The sequence below is a fragment of the Ptiloglossa arizonensis genome, chromosome 1 (assembly GCF_051014685.1).
Source record: "Ptiloglossa arizonensis isolate GNS036 chromosome 1, iyPtiAriz1_principal, whole genome shotgun sequence".
Taxonomy (NCBI): Eukaryota; Metazoa; Arthropoda; class Insecta; order Hymenoptera; family Colletidae; genus Ptiloglossa; species Ptiloglossa arizonensis.
Window position 1 is genome coordinate 34803476 of NC_135048.1, and position 17249 is coordinate 34820724.

Below are 17249 nucleotides of genomic sequence, written 5' to 3' on the forward strand. Positions count from 1 at the left end.
AAAATTAAATCGATATATTGAATTTATTAAAACATTTTGTTTTTATTTTCTTATTCGCAATAAACGAGAAAGCTATTTAATTTAAACTGGATGAGGGATAATAAAGAATACTAATTCTGTGTGGAAGTTAAATATATGTGTATTAAACCATTGTACTCCTGCGTCAAAACAGTTAGGGCACTCAGCAAAGGAATTTATAACAATTTGTGTTCTCTGAACAAATAAATAATTTTCGATAACTATCTTCATATAATAACCAATAACGTTTAAACGAAACGTTGCAAATAATTATTTCACATACACATAAGGAAAATATAAAAGTTGCATACTATGTTCTAACCATAAAAAGCAAGAAGAAAAGGGATTGGGACATATTTTTATAAAACATCTTATTATGTATAATAATAAAGTATAAATAATTCGAAAACAAATTTTGTATATTATTGATTTATTTATATTAAATATATTACAGTAAATTTACATATTTTATATAATACAGTGAAAATGTAAGTAGTTGAATTGCATGGGGACCTACTGAAATGAAACATCAAAAGGATTAAATCTAAGAAAACAGTTTCTTATAAACATATAAAACAATAAATAAAACAATAAAATAACACCTTCTAAATATAATTTTATTCTTAGAAAGCACAATGTAAGTACAACAAATATATTAAATTAATGGAATCATGTATAATTTAGGTATAAAAAGTTTTCTTCCCTCTTACATGTTAATATAAAGAACAGTGGGACAATGATCACTACCATATACTTCGTTCCTTATAACATTGTCACAAACTTTATCTTTAATTCGTTGTGATACCAAAAAATAATCCAATCTCCTGTATAAGAAATTCTATTATAAAATAAATATTCATAAATAGAGTGGATAGATTTTTATTTACTCACCATCCTATATTTTTATTACGTGCATTAGCAAAATATGACCAAAATGTATAAGCACCTGTCCTCTCAGGATACAAAGCTCTAAATGTATCTACAAATCCTGTAGCTAAGAAATCTGTCATACCTTCTCGTTCTTCTTTAGTAAACCCTGCATTTTTTGTATTCGTCTTAGGATTTGTAAGATCTAAGCATAATGAAAAATAAGAATATACTAATAACTCATAAATATTCATAAATATCTCAAGCAGTGTTTATCATAAAATACGTATTAAACATTATCTTTAAATAGGGTTACCTATTTCTTGATGAGCTACATTCATATCACCACAAATAATAACTGGCTTCTTTTCATCCAATTTTTTAATATAAGTCTTAAAAACCTCATTCCACTGTAATCTTTTTGGTAATGTTACTAATTTTTGGCCAGCATTGGGAACATCTATAACATTGTTGTATGTTAAGAAGTACAATAAACAATAATAGAAAGAAAACTTTAATTATAATAACTGTTAATATTAAATAATAACTTACAGACACCAATTAAATAAAATTTGGGATATTCTGCCATAATTAACCTGCCTTCGTTATCAAATTCAGAATTATTTAGACCATATTTTATATCAATTGGTTTCTCTTTTGAATATAATGCAACACCGCAATAACCAGGTTTCTTACCTATTTATACCATAAAAATAATTTTAATTCTTATGAATTGCAATTCAACTGTAATAAATTTAAAAAATTCTTACTATCAAGAAAGTAATGATGATATCCATTTAATTTAACTTCTTCTGGTATTTTATCTTTATCGCATTTGGTTTCTTGCAATACAACTATATCTGCATCTTCTTTCATAATATATTTAATTCCATTTTTCTGAATAAATGTAATAATACAATATTATGAAATTCCATTTCCAAATCATGTAATAATATAATATAGTAATCATACTTTAACAACAGCTCTGATGCCAGAAACGTTCCAACTTGAAATTTTTAAATTATATTTATTTCCATCTGCGTTTAGTTTTTGACATTCAAAGTCGATTTCATCCCAATTTGTATCTATTTTGTTTATTATCTGTTTTGGCTCTGTTTTAGCACGCTTTGGTGCAGGTTCTTCGCTTTCATTTCCAGCACGTTTAGATTTTTTGCTAGATGTTTCTCGTGATTTTGATACTTCACTTTGTTTTTCATTTTTGGCCTCTGTAGAAATTGCCTAGTTTTGAATAAAATCAAAATAAATATTTTTAATACAATACTTTGATATTAGGGAATTATAGAGGGTGTCCCAATCATCACCGGTCGATTTACGTGCAATTGAAGATCTTTTGTCAAAATTCTTTGCAAACTGGTCCTCGAAATATTCAGTTCCTGAGAACGATGTCGAATTGATGTGCCCGGGGTTTCTCTCACACTTTTAGCAACAGTAGCAACATTTTCACTTGAACGAGCGGTACGGGGACGCGATGACTTTTCCAGATCTCCAACTGAACCAGTTTCAACAAATCTAGCGACCAAACTTTGCACAGTGCTTTTTGCCGGCACATGATTTCGAGGAAAATGATTACGAAGTTCCCGAATTGTTAGTGTTAAAGATCGCGATGTTTCGTAATACACCTGAATAATTTGCACGCGTTCTTGCACCGTGTACTTTTCCATTACATTGATTAAAATATGATATTCTGTATTTCAATAAAAATATTAAAACTACCAATTTGTAAAACTACATATCTTAATACTACATTACTATATTGTAAAGTATCGAATGCATTTATAGAAGTAAATTACATAAATGTCTAACCTTTGAAGCTCGACTTCGTTTTGGCGGCATGCCGATTGCTTTATGACACGTGAACAGACACTAAAAAATATTATATTAATATCAACGTAACAATAATAATAAAAAACCGATTCTTTTAAAATTTTTTCATTACACTATAATTTAATCTACACAGGCAATTATATGGGTTATTTGTTACAAAAATTAATAAACGCATCTATTAAAGAACAATACGTTATGAACACGATTTTCAATGATGTTTGAAAACTGCGCGTCACCATGAAATTTAAAATACGGGAAAAAATAACTGGTCACATTATTGATCAACTTTTTTAGTTTATAATTCTATAAATTTTATTCCATTTTAAATCATATTAAATAAATCCACTGAAATAAATTACCAAATTTACTAATAGGAAATCAAAATTTATATTGCATAATAAATTTAGTAATTTATAAATGAAATGAGAAAGTCTTATTTTCAAAACAAACTGAATCTTTATCAAACCTAGGTATAGTAAAATATTTGAGGACTACCAAGAAAAAATACCCCATGTCCATATTTTGATTAAAATGAAAAGTACTGTCGAGCTAAAGTTAAACATGTAAAAATTAATTTATGTCTTCATAATTTATAGGTGTAATTAAAAACAAAAATTGCCCACATTATAGTAACTGAAAATAAGAAATGCTTCGTTTTATATAGGTTAAGATTAATTTCAGTAGAAATTCCTTTTTGTTTTTCCCTTATATATTTATGACATTGAATGGGTTTTAATATAATTTCAGTAATAAAGAATGTTTATTGTATCTTTGGTTTGTCCCATTTGTTTAAGCATCAATAAGTATTTCCAGACATTTGCAACAACTTTATGCTAAACAATTTGTTTAAATAAAAAATTGTTCAAAATAATAAAACTCCGGAATATATCTTTTCTATTTGATGTAGGACACCCTATATAATTTGTAGTGGTGCTGTGCAAGTATTTCTTTTCATACAAATTACTATATGAATGTTACTAAATCCACGCTTGTGTATGACTTTTTAAACTAAAATACAAAAAAAAACAAGCAGAATAATATAAAGCGAGATATGTTTAGCAATAAAAAGAATAATTTGCCACCGAGACCTCATATTCCTGATGCTGAACATATATTGGAGGATCTCAATAATGCTGCTGTAGATGATATAACGTTTAAAATAATAAATAAAGGTTTTAATACCTTCTATGTTATTATTAGATGTATTAAAACATGTATTAAGATAATCATCATAACCTTATAAAAACTTACTACATTACGAATGTTTTATTTCCATGTAAGTCGATTATTTTCTAAAATTCATTAATACGTAAATACAAATTTATTTTCAGGTGAAATTTCTGGAGAAAGTTCAGTAAATACAAATGCGTCTGATACGTATCAAGAGGTTAAAACATACCTAAGCATTAAACAACGATTAAAACACTTAGAAACTACTCTTAAAAGAAAAGAACAACAGTTGAAGACAGATAACGCAGAAATAGAGAAACTGGCGGATGATATTAGGAAACAAGTGCATGCTGCATTAAAAATGTAAAACTTTTTAAATTATATTTAAACATTACTTTTTGTAAAGAGGAATTCAGTATAAAGTATGCATTCTTATTTTAATGTAATACTATCTTAATTAATTATTAAATTATCTGCCTGTATACAATGTTTTTGTTGATAATCATATTTAGAAATTTTAATATATGTATGTATATAGATAAAATAAAATTTGTACATAAAATGTTTCTATCAAAATACACACATATAATACATACAAATAATTAACATTGTACAAAAATAAATGTTACATAATTGTAACTGTTTTACATTGTGTACATGTATATTCTACGTAGAATGCGATTACCCACAATGACTGATTCAATATCTATTGTCTGATATAATACATAAATGTACAATTATTGCATTATAATCTAAATATAAACTTTAAAATTTCTAATATTAATAAATACCTCCATAGAATTTATAGGTGATATATAATAAAAGGCACTACATTGCAATAATAGTTATGATTAATCACATACATTTGCACTTATGATATATATATATATATATATATCATATACACGCGCGCGCGCATACACACGCTCACATACTTTGCAGCTATTAAAACATACATTTTAAAGTTTAAAAATAACGTGTCTACTTATTTTATTATATTAGAGAAATGTATATGAATTAGTAACAAATACTGTTATATAAATTTCAATTTAAAATATGCTTTAATACCATTAGAATTTATTCCTCCTCTTTAAAAATGTGTAACTATTTAAAAATTGTTACATTGGAATAGTAAAATATAGAAAAATATATATTTTGTAAATACTTTGGTTACTCAAATATAGCAGTTCATTAAATACATACTATTAAAGCATTAAAATTTCAAAAGTATTAAAAATGATTTTTAATAATGTGGAATAATGGTTACTAATATATTTATTTCTTTGAAAATCCCTTAAAAAATACTGTTGTGCATTGTTTAAACAATTAAAATTGTTAAATGGGGATGCCTGATGTAACATCATACCTAACTAGTGGATCATTAAGATAAGCACACCATGTAAAGCCAGGTGGATATCCTGAAAAAATCATGCAAATATTTTAAATTAGTAATTCTAATTAAATAATGTAAAGGATTGTATAATTACAATGATTACAAGTTTTATAAAAATAAATTTCAAATTGTGCTACAATTACTATGATTGTAAAATACAAATATACCAAATATATACACACATAAATATAATATACAAAGCAATGTACCTACTTTATATGAAATGTATTTGTTTAAACATGTATGACAAAGATTCAAGTTATACAATACTTACATAGTACTATTTATTGAATGATTTTTATGTGCTGATAAAATATGGTTGAGATAAAATATCAAAGTTTATCGCCATTTGTCCAGCTGCATGCAAGCAACATCCCTGAATTAGTCAATTGTTAGTGACAAATACCTAAGTTTTAAAAAATATATATACACATAAGGTACATTCAATAACTAAGATTGAGTAATAAGTTTTGTGTGCGGTAGTTATTACTTTAATGAAAGGCTTCTTACAAAAATACAATTATACCCTCACCAAACAAACATATATTATATACTTATCTTTATTTATAACATTTTTAACAATAATATAAAAGTGCTTTACATTCGCTTTTTTTAATATAAAAGTAGAACAGCCCTGTTCATTTACAAATATTAAGTATTTTCAAACGGAATATAAAAGTATACAATATATTAATTATATTCTTATATAATGTATCAATGTATTCAATTAGGACGGAATTAAGAGATATGTAAGTTCAATGCTGTCTATCTTTTACAACATTTCTGATGGTCAATTATTCGCAGTGATTACAAAATACATAAAAATTGTTTAATACCATGTTTTCACTTGTAATAATATAAATTGTTTTAAATTAGGATAATGAAGCAATTATTCTTTCTTCAAAGTAAAATATAAAACTCAATTATATAAGATAAAAATGATTTAAAATTATATGTAACTTTCCAATATTAATATTGGTATATTATATTTTATCAAATTTGTCAGAAGTAAAATGTATTTGAAGAGTTTTCAACATAATTCAATTTGTAAACAATAATAATAATAATAACGGAATGATTATTCATCTTTCTCTCTTACTTACACTAATAACATGTATAATTTATCCTTTTTATCATTTTTTATATTAAACATATTGTGCCAGAGTACATTTGTAAAATGGAGAATGTTATATTAATTAATAGCAAATATAACAGTGAATAAATTCAAGAAATTTGTTGCATATGTAAAATATAAAGATTTCAGTTAAATATTGTACATTTAATCAATGTAAATGAATGTCAAAATATTTTTCCATAATTCTACATCATTTAAACATAAATATTTATGAAGTTATAAAATTAATTATTTAGTTAAAATAATTTGTAATAAAAATGCCATACACGAGAACGATTAAAGATAGATATTAGGAACATATAAATGTTTAAAGTGTCTCGAATTGTAATCAGATTATAATTATTAAATTATTGCTCTCGGTTATTTACCACCAAAATTCGGCATTAAGAAAAACGTACGAAATATTAACTTGCCTCTAGGCTTGTATTTGAGATGGTCCTCAATGAATTGACAAGGACAACGGGCGGAGACACAATGTCGTGGTGGAACAGACAGACCTGCGATGTCTCTATTACGTTCTTGCGAGTCTATAACCAGATCAAGTCTGCGGCGCACAAAGTGATGTGCCCATCGAGATGCATACCTCAGCAACAGCAACTCCGCCCGTTCCTGTCAACACATACCATCATCATTCAGTACCTAGAGTCAAAGTAACAAAAAAAGTGAAATCCATGTTTTGTGCACCAATAGTAAGGTATGCTGTTAAAAAATCTGTTACATTTGAATGCTGTATATTGCTGTACAAAAATGCATAATCAATTTTTTTTTCAAACTGTAAGTACTTAATTCTTTAAGTACTTTTCAAAGTGAAGTTTCTTAAGAAACTGTGTCATTCACCATTTTACAAAAACATTTACCACACATATATTGTATTAAATTTGTAGTCCTAGGTCATATAATATTCAATTACTATATACAGAATATCATATGCAATAATATGAAATACTAACGACAAACTTGCAACATGTACATGCATGTAATTTATACAATCTTTATACAAATTTCAAATTGTGTATTAAACATTTAGTACTATACTAGTCAACAAAGTAATTTAATAAGAGAACAATACCTATAGTATTAACTGTTCGAGACTGAAATAGTATTAAATTTTACTTAAAAGAATTTAAAATATATGTATTTGTGTTTAATATTGATCATTCAGTCCACTAATTAAAAGTATGTAATGATTCTAAAAACGAGTTGTACAATTAAGTACAAAATAATTAATAATGGAAAGCAACTTTAATATCTCATATGACTTATCTCTACTGATATAAATTTTGATTATTCACCCATTTTTAGTAGTACCGTTTATAGTATTCATAAATATAGAGTTGTGAAGCTGTTTGAGTTTGTTGATAGAGTTTTCACTCTTAATATCATATATTTCTTTATGAAATTTAGATTTTCTACTTTGAATATAATTTTTATAAAAATTGATATTAAAATATCATCAACAAGCTAAGACATAAGCTTTGTTTAAATTTTTCAAAATTGTTGGGAACAATACTGGTTTTAACGTTCATATTTATATTAAACAATTTTACTTTAAATGCCCCTATCTTTAAGAAAACTACTCCAGCTAGGACAGAAATCTCTGCCTCGAACATGCGGTTTATTGCGAAGCCATTCTTCTATATATTGACATGGACATAAAGCTGATGCTAAGTGGCGAGGTGAAGAAGGATTTCCACCTTCATCATCAACTGTCCAATCCAAACGTCGACGTAAATAATCCTTTGCCCAACGTTGTACATAACGGCAGAACACTTGTTCACTTTTACCCTGACAGGTTTTAATTCATTTTACAGGAAAAAAATACTATTATAATAATGTACAAATAAGACAGAGGAAGCAATTAATTTTTATAAAATATACAGAAAAGATTATATTTCAAATATTAAAAGAAATCTAAGTTATGGTAAATTAAATATATTTATAAACTTAATCAAAATAGTATAATTACCTGATGTAAAAAAATGCTTACCTGTTTACGGGATATTCTGGTAGTTGTATTGCCTTGTATTACAATGTCACTGTCATCAATATCCATTCGTTGTTGTAATTCTCTTTTTCGACGCATTTCAGAACTTCCATCTTCGCCAATGACTCTTCCATCACGTTCTTCTCGTTCTATTACTTCTTGCAACTTTTTCTATTATAAAATAAATCAAAACTAATAGATTATATAAATTTGACAATTCAAATTTTTTTCTTGTAGCAACAAGTAATGTTTTTGTGCAGCAGTAATACATAAAAAAAAAACTATTCCAAAACATATTAAGCCCTAATAACTTAAATTAAATGCATATCGCAAAAATATCTAATAACACTTACGATGCAATCTGTAGTATCAAAGTATATAAAGCAGAGATTGACTTTATGACATGAAATCTTCCCTCTATCATCCAATCCAAGCAATATTTTATGTCGAAGTAAGTGCTTGTTGACTTGAGCCATACATTTCTCAAGATTATGGTTTAATTTTATCTTGACGAACATGCAAAAGAATATTGCTGCAGCATTGAGGACTAACCACATAACTCCGAGACCAAATAAAGTAAGACCAGTCACTCCAGAAAATAATAAGCCAAGCAGTACAATAAATGCAGTAAATATCCAAAGGACAAGAATTCTCTTATAGCATACATTGTACATATTAAAACGTACATCATTTACAAGCAATTCCATTATATGTACGTAGTCTTCTACTGTAAGCTGCAATACATATATGACAACAATTTTTATTTAATTATATGTAAGAATGCAAACTTCATGTATGAAAATATTCAATAAACTATAGATAAATTACATTATGGACTCTTTAAGAACAGAATCTCAAGAAGTTAAATTTAATGAAATATTTACCGTTAAACCTTGAGCCATTAACTCTTCTGGTACTAATTCCGGTCTAAATTTAGCTGGAGTAATCCATGGCCATCTGGTATTAACTGGTAAAAGAGTAACTATAGTATCTCCATTAGCAAAACCTTGTCTAATATTTCCAATAGGTGTGCTTATAATATTATTTGTAGCACTTCTACCATTGGATATGTCTCTAAGATCAATAGTTTTTAGAGAAGCACTTTTAGGATTAGAGACTCTTACTTCGGACGGCAAATTGAGATCTGGACTTTCAGATGTGATCGAACGGTTTAAACCTGATCTATCTAAATTAATCTGGACGGATTCAGTTGATATCACAGCACCTCTATATTCATTATTCTTTGTTCGTTGATTATCTAACTTGTCAACAGTTTTCCCAATCTTTTCAACATTTACTGTAACTGATTCTGGTTTTATTACAGCTGGTGCATTTGTCTTAGTTTTCTCTTCCACACTACCATTATCTTTAACAGGTGTTTCATCCTCAAATTGGACCCAATTTTTTGTTCTTGAAGATATGCTAGGTGAATTAACTTCTTGTACATTGTCAGTTGTGTCTTGAGAACTCATTTTAACTAAAGAAGTAATACAAAATAAATAAATTAAACATATAAAAAAGAATTTAATAGGAAATAATGAAAAACAAATTATTTGCCTCTTAGTTATTATTGAGTTTGAACATAGGAAATATATTTTCTTCATTCAAGTATCATAAATAATATATTTTTCTTTCAAATATATTCCATTTAAACAATTCACATAAAACGCATTAATTTAACTACATATATGTTTAGAAAATACTTTAAATATGTTGATAAATGTTTTCAAATAATGGTTCAAAAAAAAAACGGGGAGTGTCCGGAATATGTAATTTAGAATATAAACATATATGAAAATATATACTGGCTTTTTAGAACACCAAAAGGACAGACATTAAATTGAATCATTTTTCGATCAAAAGATACTTTATTATGAATTTTCGATAAATTGTTTAATCTTAAAAAATAGTAGCTGGTTTGAAAGAACGAAATATGCGTGAAGATCAAGTTTATCATAATATTTGTATACAATTCTTATTATCCAAGAAGTAAACATAAAATCATGCGCAATAATATAACTGTCATATTCACTACGATATCCACATAAAGAATTCATGACTGAAATTTCGTTACCTGTGTGATATGACCTATCTCATATCCGTGAGGTGAAAAGGTGCGTAATGCACGAAATCAAGGTGTGCAGCATTGGGATGGGAAAATGAAGGGTGGGGCGAGGGATACTATATGAGACCGTACAACGAGTTAGTATATTTACCTGCATAATCATTTATCACAAATGTGTTAATTTGATCTCTTTTCGTATATGTATGATTATTTGCATATCATTGTTTTATTTAAGTTGCTGATGATACTTAAGTAAATGATTATGACATATCGTTAAACATAAAAGTATATACGTACTATTTTTGACAAAATTACATACATTTTTGGCGAGTCCAGTACGTGTAAACCTTACCTATCTACTCAGTACATATGTTATGTATGTGTTACCAGGCATTACTAGGTTACTTGCGCTACTTCAATATGTATGCATGCAGAGGTCCATAGTGTTCCGTTTGAAGGAAAAACTACAAACCAAACGAACGAATCTCCTACTTGACGATATTACAGCTTTGTTGAAACATTACATGACATTATTTAAGCTTTATAATGGTTATTAATTGAAATACAATTTAAAATTTAAATATTGCAAATAGATTGTCAGGTTATATCATTTCATAATAATCCATGCGATTGATTGAATATATGTTACATATTAACATTCATTCTTCTAACGCAATAATATATGTATATTTCAAATGTAGTTTAATGCTTTGATTGGTAATTTATTTACAAAAAAAATAGTGAAATGATATGGTCACAATCGAGGTATGGAAACAGATGCTGTAGACAGTGCCTTTTCATGTCACATGGATCGGGAATTAGCGAGCTTTATTATTATTTCTGTATCACTTTCATCGTTATCGCAACATACTGAAATAAAATCCTATCGCTATTAAATGTAAAAATTAAATCCACATGTGATTAAAATTAATTATTTTAGTAGCAATCAAAATTATAGATAAAATATCGATTAGATTTTGAGGAATATTGATCTTGTAAATGTAAAATATAAGTGTTTCTGGAATAATCTTTTTGTTTAAAAATGGTGATTTTAAAAACTACATTCAACTATTGTAATTGGTAAAGTGATTCACAGAAAACTCATTCTTGTAAATCATTTGCATGTTTATCAAATCCATCAGTTTCGAAAATGTTGTAACAGTAAGTTTCACTTACTCTCGTAAATGGAAAATGGTAAATTTTAGCAACATGAAACCAAGAATATTTTCTAAGTCACACTTACTTTAATTAAATTATTCAAGTCTTGTGTATTCTCATCTAAATTTTAATTTCGATTAATAACCATTATAAAACTTAAATAACGCCATCTAACGTTTCAAAAACCGTATTGAGAAACGAGAAACTTGTCGAATAGATGTGTTGATACGCCATCTTCCTTACAAACGGAACAGTATGGACCTCCACATGCATATTGAAATAGCTGAATTGTGCAGTTACACATTGGGTTCGCTTTATGCGTATAGATGTGAACACGTATTCGCGGACATGAAATATCTGTAGCGTATATTTCCGTAATATATAATATAGTACATACAAAATTTGTCGTTATCCGTATATATAAAATGTCTATAGTATAATTTTTGTAATGTACAGTGAATAAAAAATTTATCATAACATTATTGCAGATTCCAAGTTTATATACATACGTTTAATTACGTGAGATATTTTATTATATCTTGTATAATTGTTACTATATTATTGTTGAATTAAATATAATTAAAAATTCAAGACAATGTATTATCGAAAGATAATAGCAAATACATTCAAGTATGCACAAATACTTATAAAATCTAATTATGTTACTACGAATATTTACCAATTGAAATCAATGAAAAATACATTTATAATGTGTTTGCCACAAACTTATAAAATGAGAAGACATAGTCAAAAGTTCCATGAACAAAAGAATTCGTCACGAACACAAGTTTTTATTCTTTCGAATTTTTTTTTGTTTAATCTTTTCGATTCTAAGGAAGAAAAAGATGATGTTTCAGAATTAGTGATGACGATTAAACGATCAATTTTACTAATTCAGGTTAAGTATAATATAATTTAATTTTAACTGCAATTAATACTAATGTAAATGTAACAGGCTTTATTGAATTAAATGCAAATATTTTATTTTAATATAATTATAGCAATATTTCTTTTCCTTTTATAGAAAAGAGAATTTAAAAAAGCAGAACAGATGTTACACATTGCTTTGCGATTAGCTCAAACTTTACAGCATACTGATGGTATAACTTATGTTTATGATGTAATGGCAAATCTCGCATATGATACAAATGATTTTAAGAAAGCAGAGAAACTATTTGTATCAGTTTTGGAACAATTAATTTATAAAGGAGTTTCACAAGATGATTTAGCATTTATTCATGTTAATCTCAAAATTGCTAACATATATGATAAATTGGGAGATATAGAGTAAGTAGTTGTTTTACAAATTTTAATTATTTGTAATGTTATTTTTGTTTGTTGTTTATAATCTATAGCATGTAGTGTCATATAATACTTTATTTTGTTAACATAGGAAAGCAGAGATTGGTTACAAATTTTGTTTACAAAAATTACAAAACCGTATGAATACAGAAAGTGAGAATACAAATCTTCTACAATTATTAGGTTTAAATTTAGAATGGTATTCAACTTTGCTATATTCACAATCACGATATACTGATGCTATCAAATATTTAACTCAGGCTTATGATATATGTGTAAAACTAAATGGTGAAGAACATGAGCAGACTGTTGTTCTGTTAAACGATTTGGGAACTATTAATTGTATGATAGAAGAGTATGATCAAGCAATTAAATATTTATATGAAGCCATAGAAATAGGTAATATGAACGTAGACATTGGTAATTTTATAACTGTTAAAGTTGTTCTAAAAGTGAATTATTATACTTATAGGAAAAAAGTTACCTGACATGATTGATATAGGTTCTATACATGTTAATTTGGGAAGAACATTTATTATGAAAGGATTATATGAAGAAGCAAAGAAAAGTTGTAATCAAGGAAAGTATTTAGCACAAGCTAAAAATCATGATGAATCTATAACAGAAGCTGAAGAATGTCTTAAAAGGATAAAGGATCTAACATCTTAGTATAAGTATAGATGTAAAAAGACTATTGTATTTTCAAATAATTTCTTTTAAACTGTATGTTATAGTTTAAAATTTATACTATGAGCAAACTATAAATGTATTATATGTAACTATAGTGTAGTCAAAATTAATATATACATACTACAGTATTTAAAAGGTATAAAGAAAATACTTCATAAATTTTTATTTTTATCTTTAGGTTAGTTCAAAGAATTTTTTTGAGACATACAATATCAACTGGTATAATAGAATTGAGTAAATTCTGTTGTCATAGTACAAAATAAATTATGTATGTTGTTTAAATAATGAAGCGCTTTTAGAAGGATAAAAATCGTTTTATTCAATAGTGACTCGGATAAGAAGGTGAGTTAAATAGCAAAAATCAGTTGTACAGTTATTACACTTTTGACTATTCTAAGAAGTACAGTGTTTACTTTATATTTTATTTGATTAAAATATAAAATTACTTTAAATGGTTTGTTACTAGGTTTATTTCAGTCTAGGGTTTCTTTCTACCACGTGTTGTCGATTACCTTGGACGGAATGCAGCAAATGGAGGTTATAAATCTTAAATCTCCGTGTTCCGTAAGTACAGAGAACTATAGTCTCTAAAAAATTAGTTTTGGTGGCTGATAACAGAAGCTTATTTCACTGTGCAATTTTTCACAAAATGGACTTGTACCGAGTAGAGAAAAGGGATTAAAAAGTCAATCTACCTTTTAGCCGCAGCCAACGTCGAATAATTCAACGATAGTATTAGATCGAGGAAAGTGTTCGGAAACGTAGTTGCATTGTAACTCTCGTCCACTGCATTTGTCTGCTTCTATTTGTCACACTGGCAGTTTTAACGGACGAAGTTATAAAGTCGCGTTGACGTAAAAAGTTTTACAAACAATTTAGATGTCGCGCGTTGACGGCAAACAGTGAGCTCACTACTAACTAGTGATTATCCAATGGCTTAAGTAGCCGTTACGCGGCGTTGTCTATCTTCTTAGATCTATCTTAGCTCTTCCCAAATAATATCCCTTTCTCATTGCTCTAATGTTCCTATGCGACTAATATATTTTTAATAAGCTAAGAGTACAACCATAAAAGAAAACAATGCCATTTCTTAAAAAGATAATAAATTTACTTTTTCATCCTGGAATGACAATAAAAGAAAATGAAGATGAAGATAAATCTTGAAAAACATTTTTTTTTGCAGAAGGCAATCTTCTTATGTGTTGGTTGATATGTAATAAAACATTTTGAAAAATTATATATATTATTAATCGTAATCTCTATTGTTATAGATTATAAAAACTATTAATCAGTCACAAATTGTACCTATTTGTGGGCTCTTATAGATTAAAGTTTAAATATATTGTTATTTTTTTTAGTATAATTAAGCTTTGTTAATTGATTTTACTACATACACGCGCGCGCACGCGCATCCACACACACACACACATACGAATGTACGCACGCACAAGTACTTATACTTTTAAAGTTTTAAAACTGTAAGTATATATAAAGGTATTTATATTTTTTAAATTTTTATATCTGTAAGTGTATTTATGTACACAAAAATTTGGTGCGAACAAGACACACATACACACACACACACACACACACACTCGCAATAGGTCACGTAATATAATAGTCAACGAATTTTGAGGCTGAGAAATTATCCCCGATTTACCGCCTCTTTTTAACAACAATAGTTAAGTATATTCATTAATTAATATACAAAATTAAGGTTGTATTAAAAAATAATAATATTAGTTTAGTATTAAAAAAAAAAAAAATAGAAAATAAATATATAATTTACTTTTATGAGACTAATTAATTATTCTTCCACTACTTTTTACATAGTAAATTATTTTTGTTTTTAATGACATGTTCTTTCTGAGCTTTATATAAATAAGTGAATAAAATAAACTATGAGATAATAAGGATTTCACTGACGCTTATCTTATGCAGCAGTAAATTATTACTAATATCATTCATTACAGAAAACAATTAGTCTTGTAAATGTATAAGTTCTAATTTCAGATTCTTATTAAAGCAATTAAGATTAATCCTTATTAAATCATTACAATGCATTGATAAAGAAAAGTATGGTATGATATTATTCATATTTTGCTATAAGTACCATCATATATACACCTAAGAGAAGTGCAATGATTTCTTTCACAGATTGTCCAAATTTAGTATCGATTAGAAGTTCTGGTATTACAGAAACTGTTGCTATATAAATAAATCCTCCTGCCGTGAATGGCAGAATCCATGTAGTTGAAAGATTACCTATAAGTTTAAATTAAAGTTTAGGTTAAGTATTATATAAATATATTAGATATGCCTTTGATTGCAATATAATTCTTTCTTACCTATAACCTCTGCAAGTGATATATAGGTTCCTAATAAAGCACCTATTACTGTAATAAGTTGAAGCATCATTGCCTATAATAAAAATAATATTAAAAAATTCTTTTAAAGGAAAAAATTTATTTTATTATTTGTCTTTTTTGTAGCTTACTCTTTTTTTACTATAACCACTTTGTATTAAAATAGCAAAATCTCCTATTTCATGAGGTATTTCATGTAATAAAATTGTGAAAGTGGTAATATAACCAATATTGTTGCCAGCCAGATAACTAGCTCCAATAGCAAGACCATCTGTAAAGTTATGTAAAAAGTCTGCTACTAGGTTTAAATAACCAGCAATTTTAATTTTATTCTGAAAATTCTCAGATTTGTCTGAATTTTTTCGTAATTTTTTATTAGTCTTATTTTTCTTTTCTGCGACACTATGCACATGTATGTGACTATGATCAGTTTTTATAAGTCGCAGTGCTTTCTCAACAATTAAAAACATGATTATACCTAAGAGTATACATAAACCAACTGACATATCATGTACATGATTAGATTCTTCATCACTGTTGCTATCAGAATGTTCATGTGAATGTCCTTTCTCAGAAGATTCGTGCGATTGAGAAACCAAAGCATGAGGAATTAAATGTAAAAATGCATCTCCTAATAAACCACCAGAAGCAAAACTTAATAGTATCTTTAGTAGCGGTTCAGATTCCTTTGTGTTGTCTAAAGGTACAAAAAATAAAATAAAAAAGGGAGCTACTGATATAAGTACAGTTGATGTAACAGCTTTAAGAAACACGTCATTATGCGTTTCGTCAAATGGAACTGATTTTTGTTGATGTTGCTGGTGTACAGTATGTTGCATTTTCAGATATGCTTCATTAATATCTTTAGAATATTTAAAACTTGGCGATTCCTCGTGTTCATGAGCTTGACAAGGAGCCGGTAAGTTTAAAAATATAAGCAACAAAAATACGCCAAGTAAAATTTTCGAAATCCATTTGTTGGTATGGTTATGTTGATTATCTTCTGTCGTGATCATTTCTATAACTTTGCAATCGCTGATTAAAATACAACTCACTCACTTATTTGTGTCAATATAATCTTACATTCGTGCATAGAAATTTAAGAACTTTGAAGTTACAGTTCCGTATGAAATAAAATAAGAAATATGGCCACGTCGTACAATGATATGTTATCAAATTTAAGTTGTGCGGTTTTTTAAAGGAGACATATTAATGTTGGCTGTCTTGGTTTGCTAATGTTGGTTATCTTGGTTTGC

At 27.3% G+C, this 17249-nt stretch overlaps 5 protein-coding genes across 17 annotated transcripts; 2 read left to right on the forward strand and 3 right to left on the reverse strand.

The window, feature by feature from the left end:
* Window positions 1-614: 614 nt before the first annotated feature.
* Window positions 615-5285, reverse strand: Rrp1 (Recombination repair protein 1). 6 transcript variants are annotated; one of them, XM_076319089.1, is made up of 9 exons: window positions 3982-4001; window positions 2710-2769; window positions 2208-2415; window positions 1858-2124; window positions 1656-1782; window positions 1438-1581; window positions 1202-1345; window positions 910-1090; window positions 615-842 (listed from the first exon to the last, which is right to left on the reverse strand). In XM_076319089.1, the coding sequence occupies exons 1-9, from the start codon at window positions 3984-3986 to the stop codon at window positions 725-727; spliced, it is 1254 nt and encodes a 417-aa protein (XP_076175204.1). In that variant the 5' UTR covers window positions 3987-4001; the 3' UTR covers window positions 615-724. The 6 variants fall into 6 exon arrangements, with proteins under 6 accessions (XP_076175204.1, XP_076175185.1, XP_076175215.1 ...); XM_076319070.1 differs by lacking the exon at window positions 3982-4001 and adding an exon at window positions 2843-2857 and having other exon boundaries at window positions 2208-2590; XM_076319100.1 differs by lacking the exons at window positions 2208-2415; window positions 3982-4001 and adding an exon at window positions 5267-5285.
* Window positions 3635-4572, forward strand: LOC143150717 (uncharacterized). Its single transcript, XM_076319164.1, has 2 exons — window positions 3635-3902; window positions 4062-4572. Exons 1-2 carry the CDS (start codon window positions 3782-3784, stop codon window positions 4265-4267), a joined length of 327 nt encoding a protein of 108 aa, XP_076175279.1. The 5' UTR covers window positions 3635-3781; the 3' UTR covers window positions 4268-4572.
* LOC143150605 (uncharacterized) lies at window positions 4588-14205 on the reverse strand. 4 transcript variants are annotated; one of them, XR_012993123.1, is made up of 7 exons: window positions 10487-11447; window positions 9297-9889; window positions 8766-9146; window positions 8416-8583; window positions 6842-7037; window positions 5568-5699; window positions 4588-5318 (listed from the first exon to the last, which is right to left on the reverse strand). XR_012993123.1 is itself a non-coding variant. In XM_076319050.1 (6 exons), exons 2-6 carry the CDS (start codon window positions 9882-9884, stop codon window positions 5236-5238), a joined length of 1416 nt encoding a protein of 471 aa, XP_076175165.1. In that variant the 5' UTR covers window positions 9885-9889; window positions 14140-14205; the 3' UTR covers window positions 4591-5235. The 4 variants fall into 4 exon arrangements, 3 of the variants coding, with proteins under 3 accessions (XP_076175165.1, XP_076175146.1, XP_076175155.1); XM_076319050.1 differs by lacking the exons at window positions 5568-5699; window positions 10487-11447 and adding an exon at window positions 14140-14205 and having other exon boundaries at window positions 4591-5318; XM_076319031.1 differs by lacking the exon at window positions 5568-5699 and having other exon boundaries at window positions 4591-5318; window positions 10487-11451.
* On the forward strand, window positions 11836-15221 carry Ttc19 (tetratricopeptide repeat domain 19). 5 transcript variants are annotated; one of them, XR_012993130.1, is made up of 7 exons: window positions 11836-12533; window positions 12660-12922; window positions 13029-13336; window positions 13410-13619; window positions 13806-13969; window positions 14094-14191; window positions 14330-15221. XR_012993130.1 is itself a non-coding variant. In XM_076319127.1 (5 exons), exons 1-4 carry the CDS (start codon window positions 12231-12233, stop codon window positions 13604-13606), a joined length of 1071 nt encoding a protein of 356 aa, XP_076175242.1. In that variant the 5' UTR covers window positions 11836-12230; the 3' UTR covers window positions 13607-13619; window positions 13806-13986. The 5 variants fall into 5 exon arrangements, 2 of the variants coding, with proteins under 2 accessions (XP_076175242.1, XP_076175249.1); XR_012993132.1 differs by having other exon boundaries at window positions 11836-11994; window positions 12124-12533; window positions 14094-15221; XR_012993129.1 differs by having other exon boundaries at window positions 14094-15221.
* Window positions 14862-17197, reverse strand: Catsup (zinc transporter catecholamines up). Its single transcript, XM_076319111.1, has 3 exons — window positions 16125-17197; window positions 15976-16048; window positions 14862-15892 (listed from the first exon to the last, which is right to left on the reverse strand). Exons 1-3 carry the CDS (start codon window positions 17007-17009, stop codon window positions 15717-15719), a joined length of 1134 nt encoding a protein of 377 aa, XP_076175226.1. The 5' UTR covers window positions 17010-17197; the 3' UTR covers window positions 14862-15716.
* Window positions 17198-17249: the final 52 nt, after the last annotated feature.